General features: G+C 44.1%; 1 protein-coding gene across 2 annotated transcripts in view; it reads right to left on the bottom strand.

Annotated features, from left to right (window-relative positions):
* The window catches only part of SKA3 (spindle and kinetochore associated complex subunit 3), a 60,846-nt gene extending 41,210 nt beyond the window's left edge, over nt 1-19,636 (bottom strand). The window contains exons 1-5 of one of the 2 annotated variants that reach the window (XM_040340526.1): nt 19,533-19,636; nt 14,937-15,093; nt 8,823-8,887; nt 7,852-8,017; nt 5,678-6,071 (exon numbers count right to left, since the gene is read on the bottom strand). In XM_040340526.1, coding sequence (XP_040196460.1) covers nt 5,678-6,071; nt 7,852-8,017; nt 8,823-8,887; nt 14,937-15,039 — 728 coding nt within the window. In that variant the 5' untranslated portion in view covers nt 15,040-15,093; nt 19,533-19,636. The remainder of the gene's footprint in view (nt 1-5,677; nt 6,072-7,851; nt 8,018-8,822; nt 8,888-14,936; nt 15,094-19,532) is intronic. The other variant, XM_040340527.1, reaches the window with a different exon arrangement.
* Nucleotides 19,637-21,737: the final 2,101 nt, after the last annotated feature.

Here is a 21,737-nt window from a genome sequence, read left to right as displayed (position 1 = left end):
TTTTTTCACAGTGGTATTGATGAATGCATCACCTTGGTGTATTTTTCTCTTTATATAAGAGATCTTTTTCACAGTGGACGTTTCACATATATATTTATTTATTTTTTCTATGTGCACCATTCATTAATTTTTTGCGCTCATCATCCACTTTATTCTTATCATTTATTTGTCGTTATTGCAATTTAGATTTGAGCAGCATTAATATTTCATTCTAATTTTATTGTTTAATTTTCCACCCCTCACTTTGGAGTATTGGCTAACGCTTCAGTTTCCCACTTTATATTAATACAGTCAAAATGTAGTGGTTGTTTTTTGGATTTTATTTGTACAATAAAGACATCGTTTTAAGGAGAGCGGCAGTCCAGGATCTTCTTCTATCCAAAACATCAGGGCATGCTCCTAATGAGACGACGGATGGTGTCCTGGTGTATTTCCTCCCAGATCTGGACCAGAGCATCACTGAGCTCCTGAACAGACTGAGGTGCAAACTGGCAGTGGCGGATGGACCGAAACAATGTCCCAGAGGTGTTCTTTTGGATTTAGGTCAGGTGAGCGTGGGGGCCATTCAATGGTATCAATTTCTTCATCCTCCAGGAACTGGCTGCACGCTCTCGCCATGTGGCGAGAGCATGGTCATGCACCAGGAGAAACCCAGGACCCACTGCACCAGCGTAGGGTGTGACAATGGGTCCAAGGATTTCATCCCAATACCTAATGGCAGTCAGGGTGCCATTGTGTAGCCTGTAGAGATATGTGCGTCCCTCCATGGATATGCCTCTCCAGACCATCAATTACCCACCACCAAACCGGTCATGCTGAACGATGTTACAGGCAGCATAAAGTTCTCCGCGGCTTCTCCAGACCCTTTCACGTCTGTCACATACGCTCAGGGTGAACCTGCTCTCATCTGAAAAGCATGGGGCACCAGTGGCAGACCTGCCAATTCTGGTGTTCAATGGAAAATGCCAATTGAGCTCCACAGTGTCCGGCAGTGTGCACAGAGCACACTAGAGGACGTCGGGCCCTCAGGCCACCCTCATGAAGTCTGTTTATGATTGTTTGGTCAGACATTCAAACCAGTGGCCTGCTGGAGGTCATTTTGTAGGGCTCTGGCAGTGCTTATCCTGTTCCTCCTTGCACAAAGGAGCAGATACCGGTCCTGCTGATGGGTTAAGGACCTTCTACGGCTCTGTCCAGCTCTCCTAGGGTAACTGCCTGTCTCCTGGAATCTCCTCCATGCTCTTGAGACTGTGTTGGGAGACACGGCAAACCTTCTGGCAATGACTCGTATTGATGTGCCATCCTGGAGGAGTTGGACTGCCTGCGCAACCTTTATAGGGTCCAAGTATCGCCTCGTTCTACCAATAGTGACACTGACCCTAGCCAAATGCAAAACTAGTGAAAAACAGTCAGAAAAGATGAGTAGGGAAAAAAAAAATGTCTGACGCCTCCACCTGAAAAACCATTCCTGTTTTGGAGGTCGTCTCATTGTTGCCCATCTAGTGCACCTGTTGTTAATTTCAATTATAATATATATTATAATAAGCAGCTGAAACTGATTAACAACTCCCTCTGTATACACTCCTCCCTCTCTGCTACTTAACTGACCAGATCAATATCCTAGTAGTTCCAATTCAAAAGTGTTCCTTTAATTTTTTTGAGCAGTGTATATGGGCAGACAACTTGGGTCTGCTCAAAAACTCGACCACCTTGCCCATAACAGAGGGAAGAGCCGAGACAGTCTGGGAACAGAATGTAGAAAAGTGGGTGCCTTGAAAAGGGTCACAAACCAACACATGACTCTCCTGCAACAGAGAGATTTGAAAAAAGTTTAGGCACCGATTTCTGATGACACAGGAGCCAACTGAAATGTGGAAACATATGTACAATCAGGGTCCCACCACAGGAGGTTGTCCAAGTATCCCACAATGAGGATGCCACAAGATGGCACTAAAGCTAAAACCTGGGTCAGCACCCTGGCAAGAGGCAAGACTGAAAAGTCTGAGGATCTAATCAGTGACCGCTTGGTCCGGGAGACTCCAAAAGAGAAAGAAGTTGGCTACTCTGTACAGTAAAACACAGTAAGGTTGAGGTTGATGAGGGCGCAAATCAGTCTCTAATCCTGACAAATCACTCTATACCTAAATGTATGAAGGGAAAAATTCTCCCGAATGTATAATGTGGAAGCGCACCTTCACAATGATAAATGCTTCTCTAAGAGATTAGCAGGCTTCTTACCCCAGATCTTGCGGGTGGCCAGAGAAACAAGTTAGAGAGGCCTATACATGCATTTTTCAGGAGTAGCGGAAAAAGACAGCAGACTTAGTAGACCTGTCTTTAGACTTTTTAGCTGGGGCAGGTGGGTGGTCTGGTCTCCAGTGAAAACCGAAATTAGATGAACTGGCCCATAAAGTCTTGCATGAAGGTAGTAGACCTCAATGAGGAGTTCTATAACCCTATAATCATAGGATAGGATTCCAGACATTAGCACCTTCAGAAGGCATGGAACAAAGGTCCCTGAACAATTAGAGGAGCTGAGCTGGGTCACCTGTTGCAGCAGGATTGTCCTCTTGGTCAAGAAACAAATGTTTCACCACATTGTGTAAACCAGTTAAGGCTCAGAGTAAAAGGCAAGGCCTTTAGGTACTGGTAGCCGGGTGGATGGCCATAGCAGAGCAAAGTTACTATAAGTGCGTAAAAGAAATGGATAGGAGATGAGCGTAGCTTGTTGAGTTGCAGAGGCAGCAGTGGGAAGATGATTACTCAATGCTGATGGGTAGGAGCAAGAGCATGGACAGCACAACACCCAGCAAATAATGTCAGTTCCTAAGCGTTATCCCCTTATTGTGGTAGAAACTGAAATTATGAAACTGCCCCTTGATTCAAATGAATCCCGGTGACTCCCAGTGCTTTGCCTGATCGGCCTACTCACTAAGTTAATCATACAACATAGGGAAAGTGCTAAGGCAATGCCAATGGCTCTGGAAAGCTAGCTTTTTACCAGAATGGGGTTCAAAAAGAGCCTTACAACAATAAACCCAGCTCCCGAAAGTAACTTCCAAGATAGCCCCACAATGTTCAGTCCAGTCAAAGCACTCCAAAAGCCAGCCTTTTAATAGTCTATGTCAGATAGCTACAATGGTATAAACCAGCTCTAGTATTTGTGAAGGGTCTTGTATTAGGAGGAGGAGTTATTCTGGACTAGCCTTGTTTTTTTGCCAGTATCCAGTCCTCCTGTCGGTGGCAGTACAACCCAAAAGGTTTAAGACTTCCTATGTCCTACAATGAAACGAGAAAGAAAAGCATATTTATTTCATTTGTCTGTGTTGCTGTTAAAAGAGCTGCCATCACTTCCTGTCTGGTAAAACATTAGCAGAAGCACAGAAAGTGAAATTAGGGATGCGCCAATATATTGGGCAAAAATAGGGTTATCAGAGTATTTTTAAATTGGGGGTACATAGAGGCGCTTGCCAATTAAAATACATATGTCTTCTGGTGCGTGAGCACTATTTTAGTAGTGGCTGCTGCTTTTATATAGTTTAGTTGATATTTTTAATTATTTACAGTTAGGCTGGTTTTGCGCATTGGTTCCCCCATACACATTATCAGAGTATTGCCAATATATATTCAGTTGCCGATAATGGCATGCTGCGTCTTATGGACTTCAATGCAAAAATCACGTCCCGTTAACTTCAATGCATAAATCGCCAGTAACATTAATTATGTTTAAAAACATATATATTATTTTCAATTTCGGTGCACCACTAAGTGAAATTAAAAAATTCCTCTAATGGGGCCCCAGATAGCATTAAAAATACTAAAAGAGGTTCTAAGCATTTATGTAAAGTGGACCTATACACAAATATTAAAGATATGTTAAAAATAAAGAAAAATAATAGAGCATATATAATTGTTACACAAGCCGAGTTGTAATTTAACCACTTAAGGACCAAGCCTGTTTTTCAGATTTGGCGTTTACAAGATTAAAACATATTTTTTTTTGCTAGAAAATTACTTAAAACCCCCAAACATTATATATATATTTTTTCTAACACCCTAGGGAATAAAATGGCGGTCATTGCAATACTTTTTGTCACACCGTATTTGGCAGCGGTCTTACAAGCGCACTTTTTATGGAAAAAATTCACTTTTTTGTATTAAAAAATAAAACAGTAAAGTTAGCCCAATTTTTTTTATATATTGTGAAAGATAATGTTACGCCGAGTAAAATGATACCCAACATATCGTGGAATGGCGTCAAACTTTTATCCTTAAAAATCTCCATAGGCGATCTCTATAGGTTGCATCTTTTGAGTTAGAGGAATTCTAAGGCTAGAATTATTGCTCTCGCTTTAACAATCGCGGCGATACCTCACTTGTGTGGTTTGAACACCGTTTTCATATGCGGGCGCTACTCACGTATGCATTCGCTTCTACGCGCAAAATCGTCGGGGATGGGGCGCTTTAAAAAAAAAAAATGTTTTTGTTTTCTTATTTATTTTATTAATTTTTACAAAAAAAAATGGATCACTTTTATTCCTATTACAAGGAATGTAAACATCACTTGTTATAGAAAAAAGCATGACAGGTCCTCTTAAATATGAGATGTGGGGTCAAAAAGACCTTGGATCTCATATTTAGACTAAAATGCAAAAAATAAAATAAAAAATTTGTCATTTGAAAAAAATGACAAGAAAATATTGCTTTAAGAAGCATGGGCGGAAGCGACGTTTTGACATCACTTCCGCCCTGCTATGCTATGGGGATGGGTGGGGGCCATCTTGCCCTCACTCGTATCCCAGCCGAGCAGGGGAGAGGACCCAATCGCCTCCGCCGACGGCTCCGGTAACCGGCGGAGGGAGGCCCTCTTCCGCCGCCGATAACGGTGATCTCGCTGCAAATCCGCCACGGAAACCACGGTCATCGTTGACAGGACCGCTCACTGAAGAGATGGATATCTCGGTTGTGGCAGCAGCTGGTCCTTAGGTGGTAAATTTTCAATCTGTAACCGCTATAATTTTCTGTAAAATTCAATACAATATGGCAACCTGGAGGCACTTTTGCACACAGTTGGTGTACGGAACACAGGAATTAAATTTCCTGCTTGCGTGACACACTCACCGATTTTCCCAGAAGTCTGAACCCACTGCAATAGGAATTTCAGTTTTGGCAAGATATTCCTCATGGGTTAAATTCTTCTAAAGGGATGCAGACAAAGCAGCTTTTCTCATTAGAACAAATGAAATGTATCAGCTGATTATAATGAACCAGTCCCACCCATTGAGAATCGGTATCCCAAGGACTCAATGAAACACAGAGCAACAAAAAGTAAAAATAGTCTATTAAGCGTGTTCAAATTCCTGAAATATTCATTGATCACCCAGAGGGGATTGTCTCCCCCCCACCACCATCAAAATCAGTGTTATCCAACTAAATTGAATGGATAAACAAAGAAACCTAGTACTCTTCCTGGGGAAAATCCAAGACCCCTCTCTATACTGGTCATGTGACTGAAAGCCTGTGCATTTAGTTATGTGATAGAGAGAAAGAGACATTCTGAGCCGCCCTGCCCTCACTTTCAGCAGAGATCAGGTGACTAAAAGGGAGGGCATGGTAACGAATTCTGAGGAACACTCCTAGATTTAGCAATTACTTCCCCAAAACAGAGTATACCTACCTTCCCTTTTTCTTGTTGAAAAGTGCAATGGTGTAATCATCGTTCAGATTGTTGCTATAGTCACTGATTCCAAAGTGCTGTATTTGTGAAAAGTCTTCCTCCCTTGTCAGGGCACATTTAGGGGTTTTAGCCACATTTAGTGTACGAATATCTTTATATAAGGGCTTGGGCTTTTCTTCTGGCACTTTATCATGCCACTTATCATTCTTTGGTTCCCGCACTATGGGCAGCGGGTAATAAGACAGACCGAAGTCTGATAACTGAGGAGCTCGCAGATCCGATATGGTCAGCTTCTGCATTGCTGGAAGATCAGGAGGAAGGTCTGCTGGACCTGTGCTGTGGTTGTTCTCAGCAGCACCATCAGGTTTGGAATCTTCATTAAATATCTCATTTTCTGGAGGAAAGAAAAAAGGAAGCAACAAACCTTGTATTAGAATAGTATTAAAAAAATAAGTATTTTTGAAAGTTTTTAGCGCTCATTGGGGGGCCCAATGAAGAGTGAAAACCAAGTTTTACGACTGCCTATAGAAGAAATGGACATTGGCAAGCAAACAAGTTGCAGGCCAACCCAGAATAACCGACCCTATTACCAGCGTGCTTTAATTTTGTAAAAACACAGGGACATGACCCTGTGTTACTAACCAGAGCCTTAAGATCTGGTTAGTAAAAATCCTATATACTACAGTTGTAACTTGGAATATTCAGTATCGTCTCAGAGCTTGCAATCATGTATTCTTGTTATATTTCCTAATATCGGTCATTACTTTTATTAAATTTTATACTTATAAGTATTTTGTGTGATCTCTTTTTGCACATATCGAATACATTTCCAAAAAACAAACTATCACGGATCTAGGGCTGTGATGAACGATTATTTTCATAATCGAAAAGCTGTCTGATTATTGTTTTGATTAATTGGATACAAAAATAAAATATATAAGTTGGTGTATAAAAAGTTAATATGTAAAGTAACAAAAAAAAAAAAAAAAAAACACGGCAATTTATTTTTAAATATCACTATGCAGTGCTAAATATCTGCCAATAATAACCAGCTATGTGGATGGGGAACAAAAACTCTAATCCACTCTGAGAATAACAGAAGAGATATATACAGTATACACCATTAGGGGTTGAATCAGGTACAAATCATCAGGCACCAAGATCAAAATGTTTATTTTAAAAGACCTAAAGCGCTGTTTTGCAGACAATATTACAATATTATGCAGACACTCTTGTCATAGACAGGTAGCTTGATACAACCTGCGCCTGCCGTTACTTATGCCGACCACACAAACATTTTTTTCCTTAGAAAATCTTAAATTTTAGAACATTTGCTTGATTATCTAATCATTAGTGGGGTCAAATCGACATTCGTTTTTAATCACAGTGATGGGAGAATTCAAAGGAGCAGAAAACAGACAGTGCATGTGGTTTTCGTTCAGAAATTACATTCATTTAAAAATTCAACGTTACAAGCATGTGAAATTTTCGAATGTACAAAGAATATTCGTACAAATATTCTTGTCTGGAAATCGATATGTGTATGGCCAGCAAAAGACGTTTAGTAGCGGCAGCATGCTTTTTTATTGCAAAAAGTCCATGATAAAAGAAAAACACCCCTTATACACGATCGGAAATTCCGACAGCAAAAGTCCGATGTGAGCTTTTGAACGGAAATTCCGTGTGTAGGCTCCATCTGACTTTTGCTGTCGGAATTTCCTCCAACAAAAGATTGAGAGCTGATTCTCAAATTTTCCTCCGGAAAAAAAATCCTATCGGAAAATCCGATCGCCCGTAGCAATTCCGACGCGCAAAATTCCGATGCATGTGCGGAAAAAATTCAACGCATGCTCGGAAGCATTGAACTTCATTTTCTCGGCTCGTCATAGTGTTGTACGTCACCGCATTCTTGACGGTCAAAAGTTCTGAGAACTTGTGTGACCGTGTGTATGCAAACCAAGCTTGACCGGAATTGCGTTTGAAAAACCATCTAAAAGTTTTTCCGACAGAAAATCCGATCGTGTGTACGCGGCATTAGAAGAAATCTGACAAAATATCTATTCTCTGCGTCAAAGGGCTGCTTTCTACTTGCAGTACTTTCCTGTTCGATTCTGTAACTTACAGCACAGCAATCTAACAGTTCTGTTAATGATAAATAACCGTTCAAAGATTACCTGATGTGTCAAGTTCAGAGGGTTTATATCCGTACTTCTGAAATGTATCTTTAATCTGATGGATATCTGAACAGTTTCTTGCCTGCAGCACTCTGCAAATCTTTAAAAATGCATTCAGTTCATCGCCTCTCTCGACGTTTCTGTTAATGGTACCTTGAATATCAGTCTGTTAGATATAAAGGAAGCAATATTAAAAATACAGAAAATAAACTAATAGTTAATCAATCATATCAGCACTGGATAATAAGGACTATTCCTAGGAATGGTGAAAGGCTTCCTTGCTGTGTGCACATCAAACTACATATAGTAAAGTGTGTCTGCACCGAAGATGCAATGTGAAAATTGATATTTTGTAGCAAAGGGAATTTTGAGGCATTTACAGGCCACAGTCTCCATCACTTCAAGCTACTGATCTGCACAATTTGGATATGTGTCTAATAAACGTTTGTCAGAAAACAGAGACAGTCTTATCTGGCTGAAACAAAAACTTGACTATGTATGGGCTTCTACTGTCAGAGCAGTTTAGAGCTCCAAAAGTGTCGGCTGTTTCTGAATCTAGAAGAGCTGCTGCAACACAAAACAGCTGATCTACTAAACTAGGCACCAAAAATCTGTGGCCATCATAAAAGGTGTATGGAATCCATAATATATATATATATATATATATATATTTTTTTTTTTATGGGAGTAGTAGAATTATTAGGACCCTTTTAAGGTTTTGGATTTCCTATCATTTTCAATCACAGTGTCATGGTCAACTTGTTCCAAAGACATAGTTGTCCATCAAGTAAGAAGATAATCCAATGTGGCTTCACAGCCATCAGTCAGATTTGTATTTCAAGTGCTTGAATCCGATTGGTGGATTCCGGACAAAACAAGGCTTCTTAATTCAGCAATAAGTGAGGCCTAATACTTGAACATATTCCCTTCGATTATTTTTTCCTTGCCATTTGTTGAGAACATCACCTAACCTTAAGTCCTATGATTTCTGAGCGTAGATCATGCAGCACTCTCATGGGAGATTCATCTTCATAGTCTGCACAAAGGAGAAAATTGCTGTTACAAACAGAAACTTGACTTGATTTTTCATCGTAAATGGTTTGCAAAAGTATACATTAACATTTGCGCTTCAAGACAATAGTAAACAACTAAATCAAAAGTAGAAGCCATGATGATCCTTAGGTTAAGTAGAGTGGACATTTTAGAATGCTACAAATTATGTCTTGAAGACCATCAGGCATTGAACAGGCATTTAGTAAGAATTTACTAAACATCGCCAGAGCTTGTCCAGTAGTTTCCCAGTTCTTGCTAAATTTCATAAGTGTGCTGTAGAGCAGGCCCAAAATGAAATAATCCCTTTTTCCTATACTCATGCACACGCAGCACACCGCAGTGTCTCAGTGCTCCTTCATAACGGAATCGCACAGAAACACACTGTTTCTGTACGATGCAATTTTCAGCCCATTCATTTGATCCCGTGCAGGCAAACACTGCATATGGGGTGTTAGGATTACATTGACACCCGCAGCAGATCACACACACCCAGGGTGTTTTGAATACGGTGTGGAACATTTGCACGAAATGCGGGTTCCCGCACCACATTCTGGTGTGAACGGGCCCTTAAAGTGGAAGTAAACGCTCTTATCGTTTTCATCCATTGAAGCTGCCATCTTGGCCTCTGATCTTCAACTGCCATTGTGCTGCACATGTGATCAGTTATGACACCAGCCATTGGATGGTTTGACAGTTCGGTTGAGAGCACAACCAATGTGACAATTACATTTCCAGCATGTGTGGGAATGTAACTTTTGTGAAACTTAAATCAATAGGTTTAATTTCGCTTTAAAGTAAACTTGTACTTTGCTTATACAGGGAACCCAGCAGGCACCCTCTGTAGAGTACTTCAAGTTGAACTCTGGCAATTACTCAAAGGACGTAAAGCTGAAATAATGATTTTTTCCCCTTTATATTGCAAACCCTCCCTTAAAAACTGCAAGTTAAAAATCATGCATGTACCTAAAAAAAAAAAAAAAAAAATCACAAATCCGTATACACTTTTGCATACTATACATATGCCATCTGACCTAGCCTTTTCATCAGCATTAGTGGGAGGTGATGAAGGGGTGATACTATCTGGAGGGAAAGAGTGAAATTATTCCCTCACCACAGGTTCTCTGTAGAACAATTATTTTATTCTTTGCCAGAAATTGGACATGTAACAGGGCAGTTCCATGCCCACCCAAATGTTTGTTTTTAAAAAAATATGGGACGATCGATATGCCGACAAAATTTGAAGTTTCCCTTTCAAAAAATAGATAACAACTTAACTGTATATCTGCAATTCAGTCTCACCTCTCCCTCTGGGCACCCAATACTATCCTGCAGTAACCTCCTCCTATCCTCAACCATCTTCTTTCCATTTCCTTTCCTTTTTATGTTCATTGCTCTTCTTCGTTTCCCTTTTGCGCTCTCTCTGTTTCTTACTTTCAGTTCAGCCTGTCGCTTTGATGAGATGACAGCACTACTGTATCTACCTCAATGCCCTTTCCTTCAACATAGATTGTTAAAATACAGTCCTGATCAAAAGTTTAAGACCACTTGAAAACTGGCAAAAAAAAAAAAAATCATATTTTACATTGTTGGATCTTAACAAGGTTCCAAGTAGAGCTTCAACATGCAACAAGAAGAAATGAGTGAGACAAAACATTTTTTGAGCATCCAATTAATTGAAAATAATGAATAAACTGAAACAGGCTGTTTTTCAGCTGATCAAAAGTTTAGGACCACACCTCCAAAAAAAAAACTAAACCCCCCCAAAACAGAAATCCAACTTTCAAACATGAACTCAGTAATGAGTAGCTCCGCCGTTATTGTTGATCACTTCAAAAATTGGTTTCGGCATGCTTGATGCAAGCGTTTCCATGAGGTGAGTGGGAACATTTCTCCAAGTGGTGAAGACAGCTGCACAACGGCCATCTACTGTCTGGAACTGTTGTCCATTTTTGTAAACTTCCCTTGCCATCCATCCCCAAAGGTTCTCAATTGGATTTAGATGAGGGGAACACGCAAGATGGGCCAAAAGAGTGATGTTATTCTCCTGGAAGAAGTCCCTTGTCCTGCGGGCATTGTGTACTGTAGCGTTGTCCTGTTGAAAAACCCAGTCGTTACCACACAGACGAGGGCCCTCAGTCATGAGGAATGCTCTCTGCAACATCTGGACATAGCCAGCAGCCGTTTGACACCCCTGCACTTCCTGAAGCTCCATTGTTCCACTGAAGGAAAAAGCACCACAGACCATTATAGCGCCCCCTCCACTGTGGCGCGTAGAAAACATCTCAGGTGGGATCTGCTTGTCATGCCAGTAACGTTGGAAACCATCAGGACCATCAAGGTAAAAAAAAAACTCATCAGAGAATAAAACTTTCTTCCACCTTTGAATGTCCCATGTTTGGTGCTCTCTTGCAAAGTCCAAACGAGCAGTTCTGTGGCGTTCAAGGAGACAAGGTTTTTGAAGAAGTTTTTTGTTTTTGAAGCCCTTCAGTCTCAGATGCCGTCTGATGGTTATGGGGCTGCAGTCAGCACCAGTAAGGGCCTTAAAGCGGAGTTCCGGCCACAATTTCACTTTTTAAATATAAATACCCCTGTAATACACAAGCTTAATGTATTCTAGTAAAGTTAGTCTGTAAACTAAGGTCTGTTTTGTTAGGTTGTTACAGCATTTAGACACTTTATAAAATAGAAATTGACTGGGGCCATCTTAAGTGTGGGCATCATGAAGCCAGACTGTATGACTTCCTGGATCTCGCACATGCTCAGTGCTGCACAAGCAGTGTCAGATCAGGTTTCAGTACCTGTGCTGTCCAAGTCACATGATTCTTTGAGACTGGGGAGTGCACAGACTCCTGGAAAGTTACACCCACTACATTCCCAGGAGTCTGTGCGGTGTAGGTTAGGAAGCATTAAGCACCTAGGTGCAGGAAGTGGGAAGATTAACTATTCTGCCTAGCAACAACACTTTGAAGGCATCTAAAAAAATAAAAAAAATTTGTAAAGGACTAATGACATTTTTTTAAAACTACTGATGTAATGTTATATTTATGGGTGGAACTCCACTTTAATTTGGGTCGAGGATCGTCCAGTGTCTTGATGAGAGACCCTGCTTATGCAGTTCAGCAACCCGACCACGTTCAAAAAGGGAGAGTTTTTTTTGCCTTTGCCATCACAACGTGTGACTACCTGACAGAGAACGACAATGAATCCACATCTTTGCACAGATTTGGCCTTTTAAAGGCATGTGGTCCTAAACTTTTGATCAGCTGAAAAACAGCCTGTTTCAGTTTAATCGTTATTTTCAATTAATTGAATGCTCAAAAAATGTTTTGTCTCACTCTCATTTCTTCTTGTTGCCTGTTGAAGCTCTACTTGGAACCTTGTTAAGATCCAACATTGTAAAATAAGATTTTTTGCCATTTTTCAAGTGGTCTTAAACTTTTGATTAGGACTGTATAAGGCACAGACAAAAGACATTTCACGGATACTTTCAGCATGTTATTGTAATTTTCTACCTTTCGCTTGTGTATCAAATAGGAACTGTGTCTCTCTCTTTCTAATGGCTGTTGCTGTATCCCATTTTATTTTACCCAATAAACCTATTTGTACTTTAAAAGATGCAACAAATGAGATAGGAGAACGCAGGGCAGGACTGGAAGGAGCCACACTGTTCTGTGGTCTGAAGGACTCTGCTTCCTATGGAAATTTGGGAACAAAAGAGGTGTGGAAAGCCTATGACCTCTTAGCTGTTCAGCTAGCAAAACAACGTAATGCTACACAGGGGCAGTGAAATGTATTGGGAGACAGATTTAAAACAAGGTGACAGCCCAAGTCATCAATTCCTCTTTTGTCTGCTCGAAAGACCACACAATTGTGGCTGCATTGAACTTACCCTGATCACTGCCTATTTATGCATCTACCTGGAGTCAAAACCTTTTTAATCTATTTTCAAACTTCGCAAACTGTTGCCCATGGCTGCCCGGGAATACAGAGACACAAACCTGTCGGATTTTGCTGAAGGCAAACAAAATCACTAAATTTCTACATAAGCTTTAACATATTAGTGTGTTTTTAAAACATGTTTTCAGTCTTTTACAATTTGTACTTTTTGTTAAAATACCTGGTGACCCTGCCATAAAAGTCTTTCTTCAGACATGTCTTGTTATGAGGTGAGAATTCCCTCCCAGCTATGCTTGTGCTTTTTCACTCTGTCAGACAAGCTTAGGATGGAGGCTATAAGCCTCCCGTGTCATTTATTAACAGAATATTAAATTATTCATAATTATGATGCTGGTGCAGGGTAGTGATACAGCAGGCCACTTACAGCTCTTACACCCCACCCCTTGACACCCTCAATGTAATCCAGTAAATAGAAGTGGGAGGGGTATGCCCATTAAACTCGTGGAAGGCTGGAAGAACAGTGGGCCTGGGCACTGTCATATGTCAGGACCTGACCTGCTACTCCTAATCAGAAATTATATGCTAAAAGCTATATATTTTTTTAATAGTTTACTGATGGCTTTGTCTCATTAAAGCAGAGGTCCGCCTAAAAAATATATAGAATTATAAAATTATATCTATAAAAAGCCAACAGCTACAAACACTGCAGCTGCTGACTTTTAATAAATGGACACTTACCTGTCCAGGGTTCCCGCGATGTTGGCAGCCGAAGGCGCGGGGGGAAAGGGGCGAAAGTCTATGGAGGCAGCCAAAGGCGCGGGGGGAAAGGGGCGCGAGTCTATGAAGGTATCTGCACTGCCAACCCCCTCCCCCTGAATGGAGCCAAATGTGACACCGGAAGGGGGGGGGGAGTGAATGTTCCGAAACAAGCGGAGGTTCACTTTTTGTGTGCACCTTCTGCTTTAACCACTGGAAGATTTACTCCTCTGACCAGGTAATGTTTTGCAATACTACACTGCGTTACTTTAACTGATAATTGCGCGGTTGTGCGACGCTGTACCAAAATACAATTTATGTTCTTTTTTTTCCCCCCACAAACATGGCTTTCTTTTGGTGGTATTTGATCACCTCTGCAGTTTTTATTATTTTTTGTGATAGAGATATATAGATAGATGGAGAGAGAAAGAGAGATATATAGATAGATGGAGAGAGAGAGAGAGATATATAGATAGATGGAGAGAGAAAGAAAGAAAGAAAGAGACAGAGATATTATCTCTCTCTATCTGCTATAAAACAGCCACACCAAATTCAAAAACCAGATTCAAAAACCAGCAGGAGCTTGCGGGACTGGGAAACCCCAAGATTCAGTAAGGAAGGGGTTGCTGTGGATTCTGACCACATTTCATGTCACACCCTAAAAATGGGTGTAATAAGAAACATGACCAGGAAGGAGGCCGTCAATTTTAAAGCGGAGTTCCGGCCACAATTTCACTTTTTAAATATAAATACCCCTGTAATACACAAGCTTAATGTATTCTAGTAAAGTTAGTCTGTAAACTAAGGTCCGTTTTGTTAGGTTGTTACAGCATTTAGACACTTTATAAAATAGAAATTGACAGGGGCCATCTTAAGTGTAGGCATCATGAAGCCAGACTGTATGACTTCCTGGATTTCAGCCTTGCAAATCTCGCACATGCTCAGTGCTGCACAAGCAGTGTCAGATCAGGTTTCAGCACCTGTGCTGTCCAAGTCACATGATTCTTTGAGACTGGGGAGTGCACAGACTTCTGGAAAGTTACACCCACTACATTCCCAGGAGTCTGTGCGGTGTAGGTTAGGAAGCATTAAGCACCTAGGTGCAGGAAGTGGGAAGATTAACTATTCTGTCTAGCAACAACACTTTGAAGGCATCTAAAAAAAAAAAAAAAAAATTCGTAAAGGACTAATGACATTTTTTTAAAACAACTGATGTAATGTTATATTTATGGGTGGAACTCCACTTTAAGTATAGTTGTTACACACAGTTGAGACCTCCGATTTAAAAAAAATAAAAAATAAATAGATGATTAAATATCAGTTAAAATGATGTCCCCTTTGCCATTTATTTTACAAACTTTGAGACAGAATCTAATTACCACTCTCTTCTTGATTGAATACTTGGTCTAGATGAGTCGTCTCCTTCTCCAAAGTGATTGCCAAGGACCTCAGTTTACAAAAGAAGTTCCCAGTCACAGACATGGCTGCACTGATCGTTTGCTTTAGCTTTTGTCACTTTTTGCTGGACAGCTTGGTCTACATGTAAATGTGAAGAAAAAAAATAAGGGATTGTGAAATAAACAAGAATTAAATATACTGAATGCCATCATTACATGTTTTAAATGCATACATTCATCAGTATTTACTGCACATATTTGTCAAGATAGTTGTAATTGAACGTAAAGAGGAACTTCCCCAAACCTGCGTTCAACCACCTCTTATTTTGGGTTGTGCCCAATTAACATACTCGCTGACTGCAAATCTTGAGCTGTCCTGCAGCATGCTGAAATGCACTAGAACGCGTTCTCGAAAATGGTTAGGTGCGGTTTGGACTGCGCTGGGTACCTAATAAGCTTATTTACCATATTTTGTGGCGCATAAGACAACTTTTTGCATCTAAAATCATGCCCCAAAAGTCAGGGGTCGTCTTATACGCCGGGTACCTGTCTGTCAGGCGGCGGCCATCCATTATTCAAAAGCCGCACCTCCTCCTCTAACTGTTCTGTGATAGGCAGAACACTAATTTTCCCAGCAGAGCCTCTGTTCAGTGTTCCGCCTATCACGGATGCCTTCTCATCCTCCGCCTCGGGCGAGAGGACATCCGTGATAGGCGGAACACTGAACAGAGGCTCTGCTGGGAAAATTAGTGTTCCGCCTATCACGGAGCAGCCTGAGGAGGAGGCACGGCTTTTGAATAATGGATGGCCGCCGTCTGACTGACTCTGCAAACAGGAGAAGGTAGGGAGATCATCGAGGCAGGGAATGGAATGGCACAGTGAGGCATGTATAGATGGCACAGTGAGGCATGTATAGATGGCACAGTGAGGCATGTATAGATGGCACAGTGAGGCATGTATAGATGGCACAGTGAGGGGTCGTCTTATACAGTGAGTATATCCCAAAACCAACATTTTAGCTGGAAAATTAGTGGGTCGTCTTATACGCTGGCAAATACGGTAAACTTAATGGTCTTATCATAATGTACGATGATGCACCAGAGAAGTGTGAACAAGACCATAAAAGTTGTTTTCAGTCTTCAATAAATACCTGGTGATCCTGCCAAGAAATCCTTGTTCAACACTTCCTGTTAGAGGGTAACCAGCAGTTTATTATGGGATAAAATGGTAACTGCTTACAAAAGCACACTGCTTCAACAAACTAAGGCCAGATTTACATCTTTGCAAGGTGCGGTGTCATTTATTTTGAATGGCACCCTAACAAATTATTGCAGTATTAGGTAGCAACCTGCAATGTAGACCACAACATACATGAAATGATGCACTATATTAGAAAAAAAGGGCCAGTTATCTCTTCTAGTGATCATATAATCGCTCCCTCTTTTCCAAGATGTTAAATCTGCAAAGATGTTGGTGGAGCTTCTTATCAGTGCTTCTGCTGATACAACACCACGCCACAAAACAGGACACAGCAGCCATTATGGTTGGACTTGGCGCGGGAGGGGGTACAACGGGGGGGCGCGGAGGGAGGGGGCAGTGGCGGTGCGTCCATTAAGGCCACCCCCTCTGTGTAGAATGGATAGATTCATTGCATGATTCATTAAATACCTGGTTACCTGGTGATCCTGCCAAGAAGTCCTTGGATAGATTCAAAAGCACGCTGCCTTCTTTCTGCAGTGTGGAATCTATCCATGGCCGTTGTAGCAACTCCCTATTCAGGCGTCCGGCCCCTTTTCAGACACCAGGCGCCTGAACTCCAGTGGCTTGGGTGTCCTTTTGAAGCACCTGATTCGAGGTAGACTTGGAGGGCAGAGCATTTCGCTCGCAGTCTACAGGTGTGTTGGAAAATAAAATGAAAATTTGCTTTACCAACACTGAACCGCCTCTCAGCCAATCAGGAAGCATGGGTCTAATACCCGTCACCTGATTGGCTGAAAGCACAGGCACTCCGATTGGATGCCTAATGGAAAGGAAGAATAGACGCACAAAGGATGCAGGAGCTGTCGCCTAACCCACTGCATGTCCCACAGCTCGCATGGAGAAAGTGGCGGTCAGGGGGGTTCACAGAGGCTGCATATTACGACCAAAGTGAGGCTGCAATTGATGTTTTTTTTTTTCAGTTTGTTTGCGCCCCCTAAAAAAAAAAAAAAAAAAAAATTGAGCACCACCCGCCACCACTGGGAGGGGGTACAGGGGATGCGGAAATAGGGAGTAGAAGGGGGATGGGGGACAGAGAAGGGGGACAGAAGAGCGAGGGGGGTACAGAGGGCTCAGAACAGAGAATCCAATGACAGTCCTGTGTGGTATAATGTACAGTGAGGAGAATACAATGTAGGGTGGTCAGATCACACACAGGGAGGAATGGAAGGCACAGACAGGAGAAGAGGGACGGCAGGGGTACAAGGGACAGCAGAGAGAAGGGGGGGACAGCAGATACAGGGGACAGCAGAGAGAAGGGGTACAGGGGGAGCAGATACAGTGGACAACAGAGAGGGGGTACAGAGGACAGCAGAGAGAAGGGGGACAGGGGACAGCAGAGAGAAGGGGGACAGCAAAGAGAGGGGGGACAGCAGAGAGAGGGGGGACAGCAGGTGGAGCAGAGTGGGGGTACAGGGAGCACAGAACAGAGAATCCGATGGCAGTCCTGTGTGTGTGGTATATGTTCAGTGAGGAAAATACAGTGTAGGGTAGTCAGATCACACACAGGGAGGAATGGACGTCACAGACAGGAGAAGAGGGCGCCAGTCAGAGTCTAGTCTGCTAGATTCAGACACATTGTCGGGGGAAGGTGGCAGTACAGAAGACAGGGAAAGCAGATACAGGGGACAGCAGAGAGCGGGGGGGACAGAGAGAGGGGGTACAGGGGACAGCAGAGAGAAGGGGGTACAGGGGGAGCAGATACAGAGGACAGCAGAGAGAGGGGGTACAGGGGACAGCAGAGAGAGGGGGGACAGCAGAGAGAGGGGGGACAGGAGGTGGAGCAGAGAGGGGGTACAGGGGGCGCAGAACAGAGAATCCGATGACAGTCCTGTGTGTGTGTGTGTGTGTGTGTGTGTGTGGGGTATATGTACAGTGAGGAGAATACAGTGTAGAGTGGTCAGATCACACACAGGGAGGAATGGACGTCACAGACAGGAGAAGAGGGCGCCAGTCAGAGTCTAGTCTGCTAGATTCAGACACATTGTCGGGGGAAGGTGGCAGTACAGGAGACAGGGAAAGCAGATACAGGGGACAGCAGAGAGCGGGGGGACAGAGAGAGGGGGTACAGGGGACAGCAGAGAGAAGGGGGTACAGGGGGAGCAGATACAGAGGACAGCAGAGAGAGGGGGTACAGGGGACAGCAGGGAGAGGGGGTACAGGGGACAGCAGGGAGAGGGGGTACAGGGGACAGCAGAGAGAAGGGGTACAGGGGCAGCAGAGAGAGGGGGAGCAGACGGAGGGGGTACAGGGGGCGCAGAACAGAGAATCCGATGACAGTCCTGTGTGTGTGGTATATGTATAGTGAGGAGAATACAATGTAGGGTGGCCAGATCAAACACAGGGAGGAATGGACGGCACAGACAGGAGAAGGAGGGACAGCAGGGGTTCAAGGGACAGCAGAGAGAAGGGGTACAGGTGACAGCAGAGAGAAGGGGTACAGGGGACAGCAGAGAGAAGGGGTACAGGTGACAGCAGAGAGAAGGGGTACAGGTGACAGCAGAGAGAAGGGGTACAGGGGACAGCAGAGAGAAGGGGTACAGGGGACAGCAGAGAGAAGGGGTACAGGGGACAGCAGAGAGAAGGGGTACAGGGGACAGCAGAGAGAGGGGGTACAGGGGGCACAGAACAGAGAATCTGATGGCAGTCCTGTGTGTGTGGTATATGTACAGTGAGGAGAATACAGTGTAGGGTAGTCAGATCACACACAGGGAGGAATGGACGGCACAGACAGGAGAAGAGGGCGCCAGTCAGAGTCTAGTCTGCTAGAAGACACATTGTCGGGGGAAGGTGGCAGTACAGGGGACAGCAGAGAGAAGGGGTACAGGGAAAGCAGATACAGGGGACAGCAGAGAGAGGGGGGACAGGGGACAGCAGAGAGAGGGGGGACAGGGGACAGCAGAGAGAAGGGGTACAGAGGCGAGCAGATACAGAGGACAGCAGAGAGAGGGGGTACAGGGGATAGCAGGGGGAGCAGGGAGAGGGTGTACAGGGGACAGCAGAGAGAAGGGGAGCATAGAGAGGGGGTACAGGGGACAGCAGGTGGAGCAGAGAGAGGGGGTAAAGGGGGGCAGAGAGAGGGGGTACAGGAGGCGCAGAACAGAGAATCCGATGGCAGTCCTGTGTGTGTGGTATATGTACAGTGAGGAGAATACAGTGTAGGGTAGTCAGATCACACACAGGGAGGAATGGACGGCACAGACAGGAGAAGAGGGCGCCAGTCAGAGTCTAGTCTGCTAGAAGACACATTGTCGGGGAAAGGTGGCAGTACGCCGATACACCGGGCCCTGTGGACGGGGGAGGGGAGCCCCGGGAACCCACCTGTCACGTACACCGATCTCTCCTCCGCCCCGCTGCCGCCAACAACTTGAAATTTTTTCCTCTCAATATTCCACCTCAAACTTTATTGACTACTTTGTTCGCATGCAAAATTAGAGGAGAGACGCTTTGGTAACAGCCTGCCACCTTGTGGTTGGCTGCAGATCTACCGCATCGAGCTATTTTCCTTTCAACTCTATGCTACATACATGGACAGTTTGAAAATGCAGAAAGCCAGCAGTGTGTGAGGGAGAGCTGTGCTTAGTGACCGCACTGGGCTTGTAGTGTGCTGCATAGCTCTCTAGTGTCCCTGATTTCGAGCAATGTCCCTCCGTCCCTCATTCCTCCTCATTTGTCCCTCATTTTGGTCTGATCTATATAGTTGTATATAAAATTCACCTTTTCTCTATCAAAAAGTGTTTTCCAGTGCTAAACCTTTCATCTGATTTCTAAATCGCTGCATTTTCAAAGTCCAGAAGCCAATATAAAGAAATAGTAGTGGTTAAAAAAGTCCCTTGTGGATTTAATTAACCTTTTTTTGGGGGTCAATTCTCCTTTAAGGGTGTGTGACAGGGGGCGTGTCCTATGCTTACATACATTTGCTAGTAGGTGTCCTTCATTTCCCTCTCAAAATGTTGGGAGGTATGGGAAGAGATCAAAGATCATCCAACTAGATTTAGACTGGACGGGATCTGGACTGTCTGGCTGGCAGCATTCCTATTAGAGCAGTGCCGGCATCAGGAGTGCCGCAGAGTGCCGGCATCAGGAGTGCCGCAGAGTGCCGGCATCAGGAGTGCCGCAGAGTGCCGGCATCAGGAGTGCCGCAGAGTGCCGGCATCAGGAGTGCCGCAGAGTGCCGGCATCAGGAGTGCCGCAGAGTGCCGGCATCAGGAGTGCCGCAGAGTGCCGGCATCAGGAGTGCCGCAGAGTGCCGGCATCAGGAGTGCCGCAGAGTGCCGGCATCAGGAGTGCCGCAGAGTGCCGGCATCAGGAGTACCGCAGAGTGCCGGCATCAGGAGTACCGCAGAGTGCCGGCATCAGGAGTACCGCAGAGTGCCGGCATCAGGAGTACCGCAGAGTGCCGGCATCAGGAGTACCGCAGAGTGCCGGAATCAGGAGTAACGCAGAGTGCAGGGATCAGGAGTAACGCAGAGTGCAGGGATCAGGAGTAACGCAGAGTGCAGGGATCAGGAGTAACGCAGAGTGCAGGGATCAGGAGTAACGCAGAGTGCAGGGAACAGGAGTAACGCAGAGTGCAGGGAACAGGAGTACCGCAGAGTGCAGGGATCAGGAGTAACGCAGAGTGCCGGGATCAGGCGTAACGCAGAGTGCAGGGAACAGGAGTAACGCAGAGTGCAGGGATCAGGAGTAACGCAGAGTGCAGGGATCAGGAGTAACGCAGAGTGCAGGGAACAGGAGTACCGCAGAGTGCAGGGATCAGGAGTAACGCAGAGTGCCGGGATCAGGAGTAACGCAGAGTGCAGGGATCAGGAGTAACGCAGAGTGCCGGGATCAGGAGTAACGCAGAGTGCAGGGAACAGGAGTAACGCAGAGTGCAGGGAACAGGAGTAACGCAGAGTGCAGGGAACAGGAGTAACGCAGAGTGCAGGGAACAGGAGTAACGCAGAGTGCAGGGAACAGGAGTACCGCAGAGTGCAGGGAACAGGAGTACCGCAGAGTGCAGGGATCAGGAGTAACGCAGAGTGCAGGGAACAGGAGTAACGCAGAGTGCAGGGAACAGGAGTAACGCAGAGTGCAGGGATCAGGAGTAATGCAGAGTGCCGGGATCAGGAGTAGGGAAGGGCAAACAGATGGGCCCGCGCATGAGTTCGGGCCAAACATTTGCTGTTCGCAAGTTCGACAAACACCCAAATTATCGGGTGCCGTGCACTGTTAAAGTCCTGATTGGGTGAAGCAATGATAGTTTTGCCCAATCAGGGCACAGAGCACTTTTAGAGCCATGATTGAACGCTGTCATCATGAATTATGACTCATTTCTCTTAGTCCCGCCCCACACTATAAAAGTATTCTTTCAATAGCAGCCATTTTTAGTGTGATATCAGCATGGAGGGAGATAGAACAGGGATCTGTTCAGTGCTACTAGACAGTGTTCTTTTCTGATTCTATTGTCAGTGTAGATAATGTGGTCACGACGCAACTTGGGTGCCAGATAGAGCAGAGGAGGAAAGTGAGGATGAGGCACAACCC

The sequence above is a fragment of the Rana temporaria genome, chromosome 2, assembly GCF_905171775.1.
Source record: "Rana temporaria chromosome 2, aRanTem1.1, whole genome shotgun sequence".
NCBI classification, from domain to species: domain Eukaryota; kingdom Metazoa; phylum Chordata; class Amphibia; order Anura; family Ranidae; genus Rana; species Rana temporaria.
The sequence above is the reverse complement of the archived record's forward strand: the minus strand, read 5'-3'. Positions and strand labels throughout refer to the sequence as shown.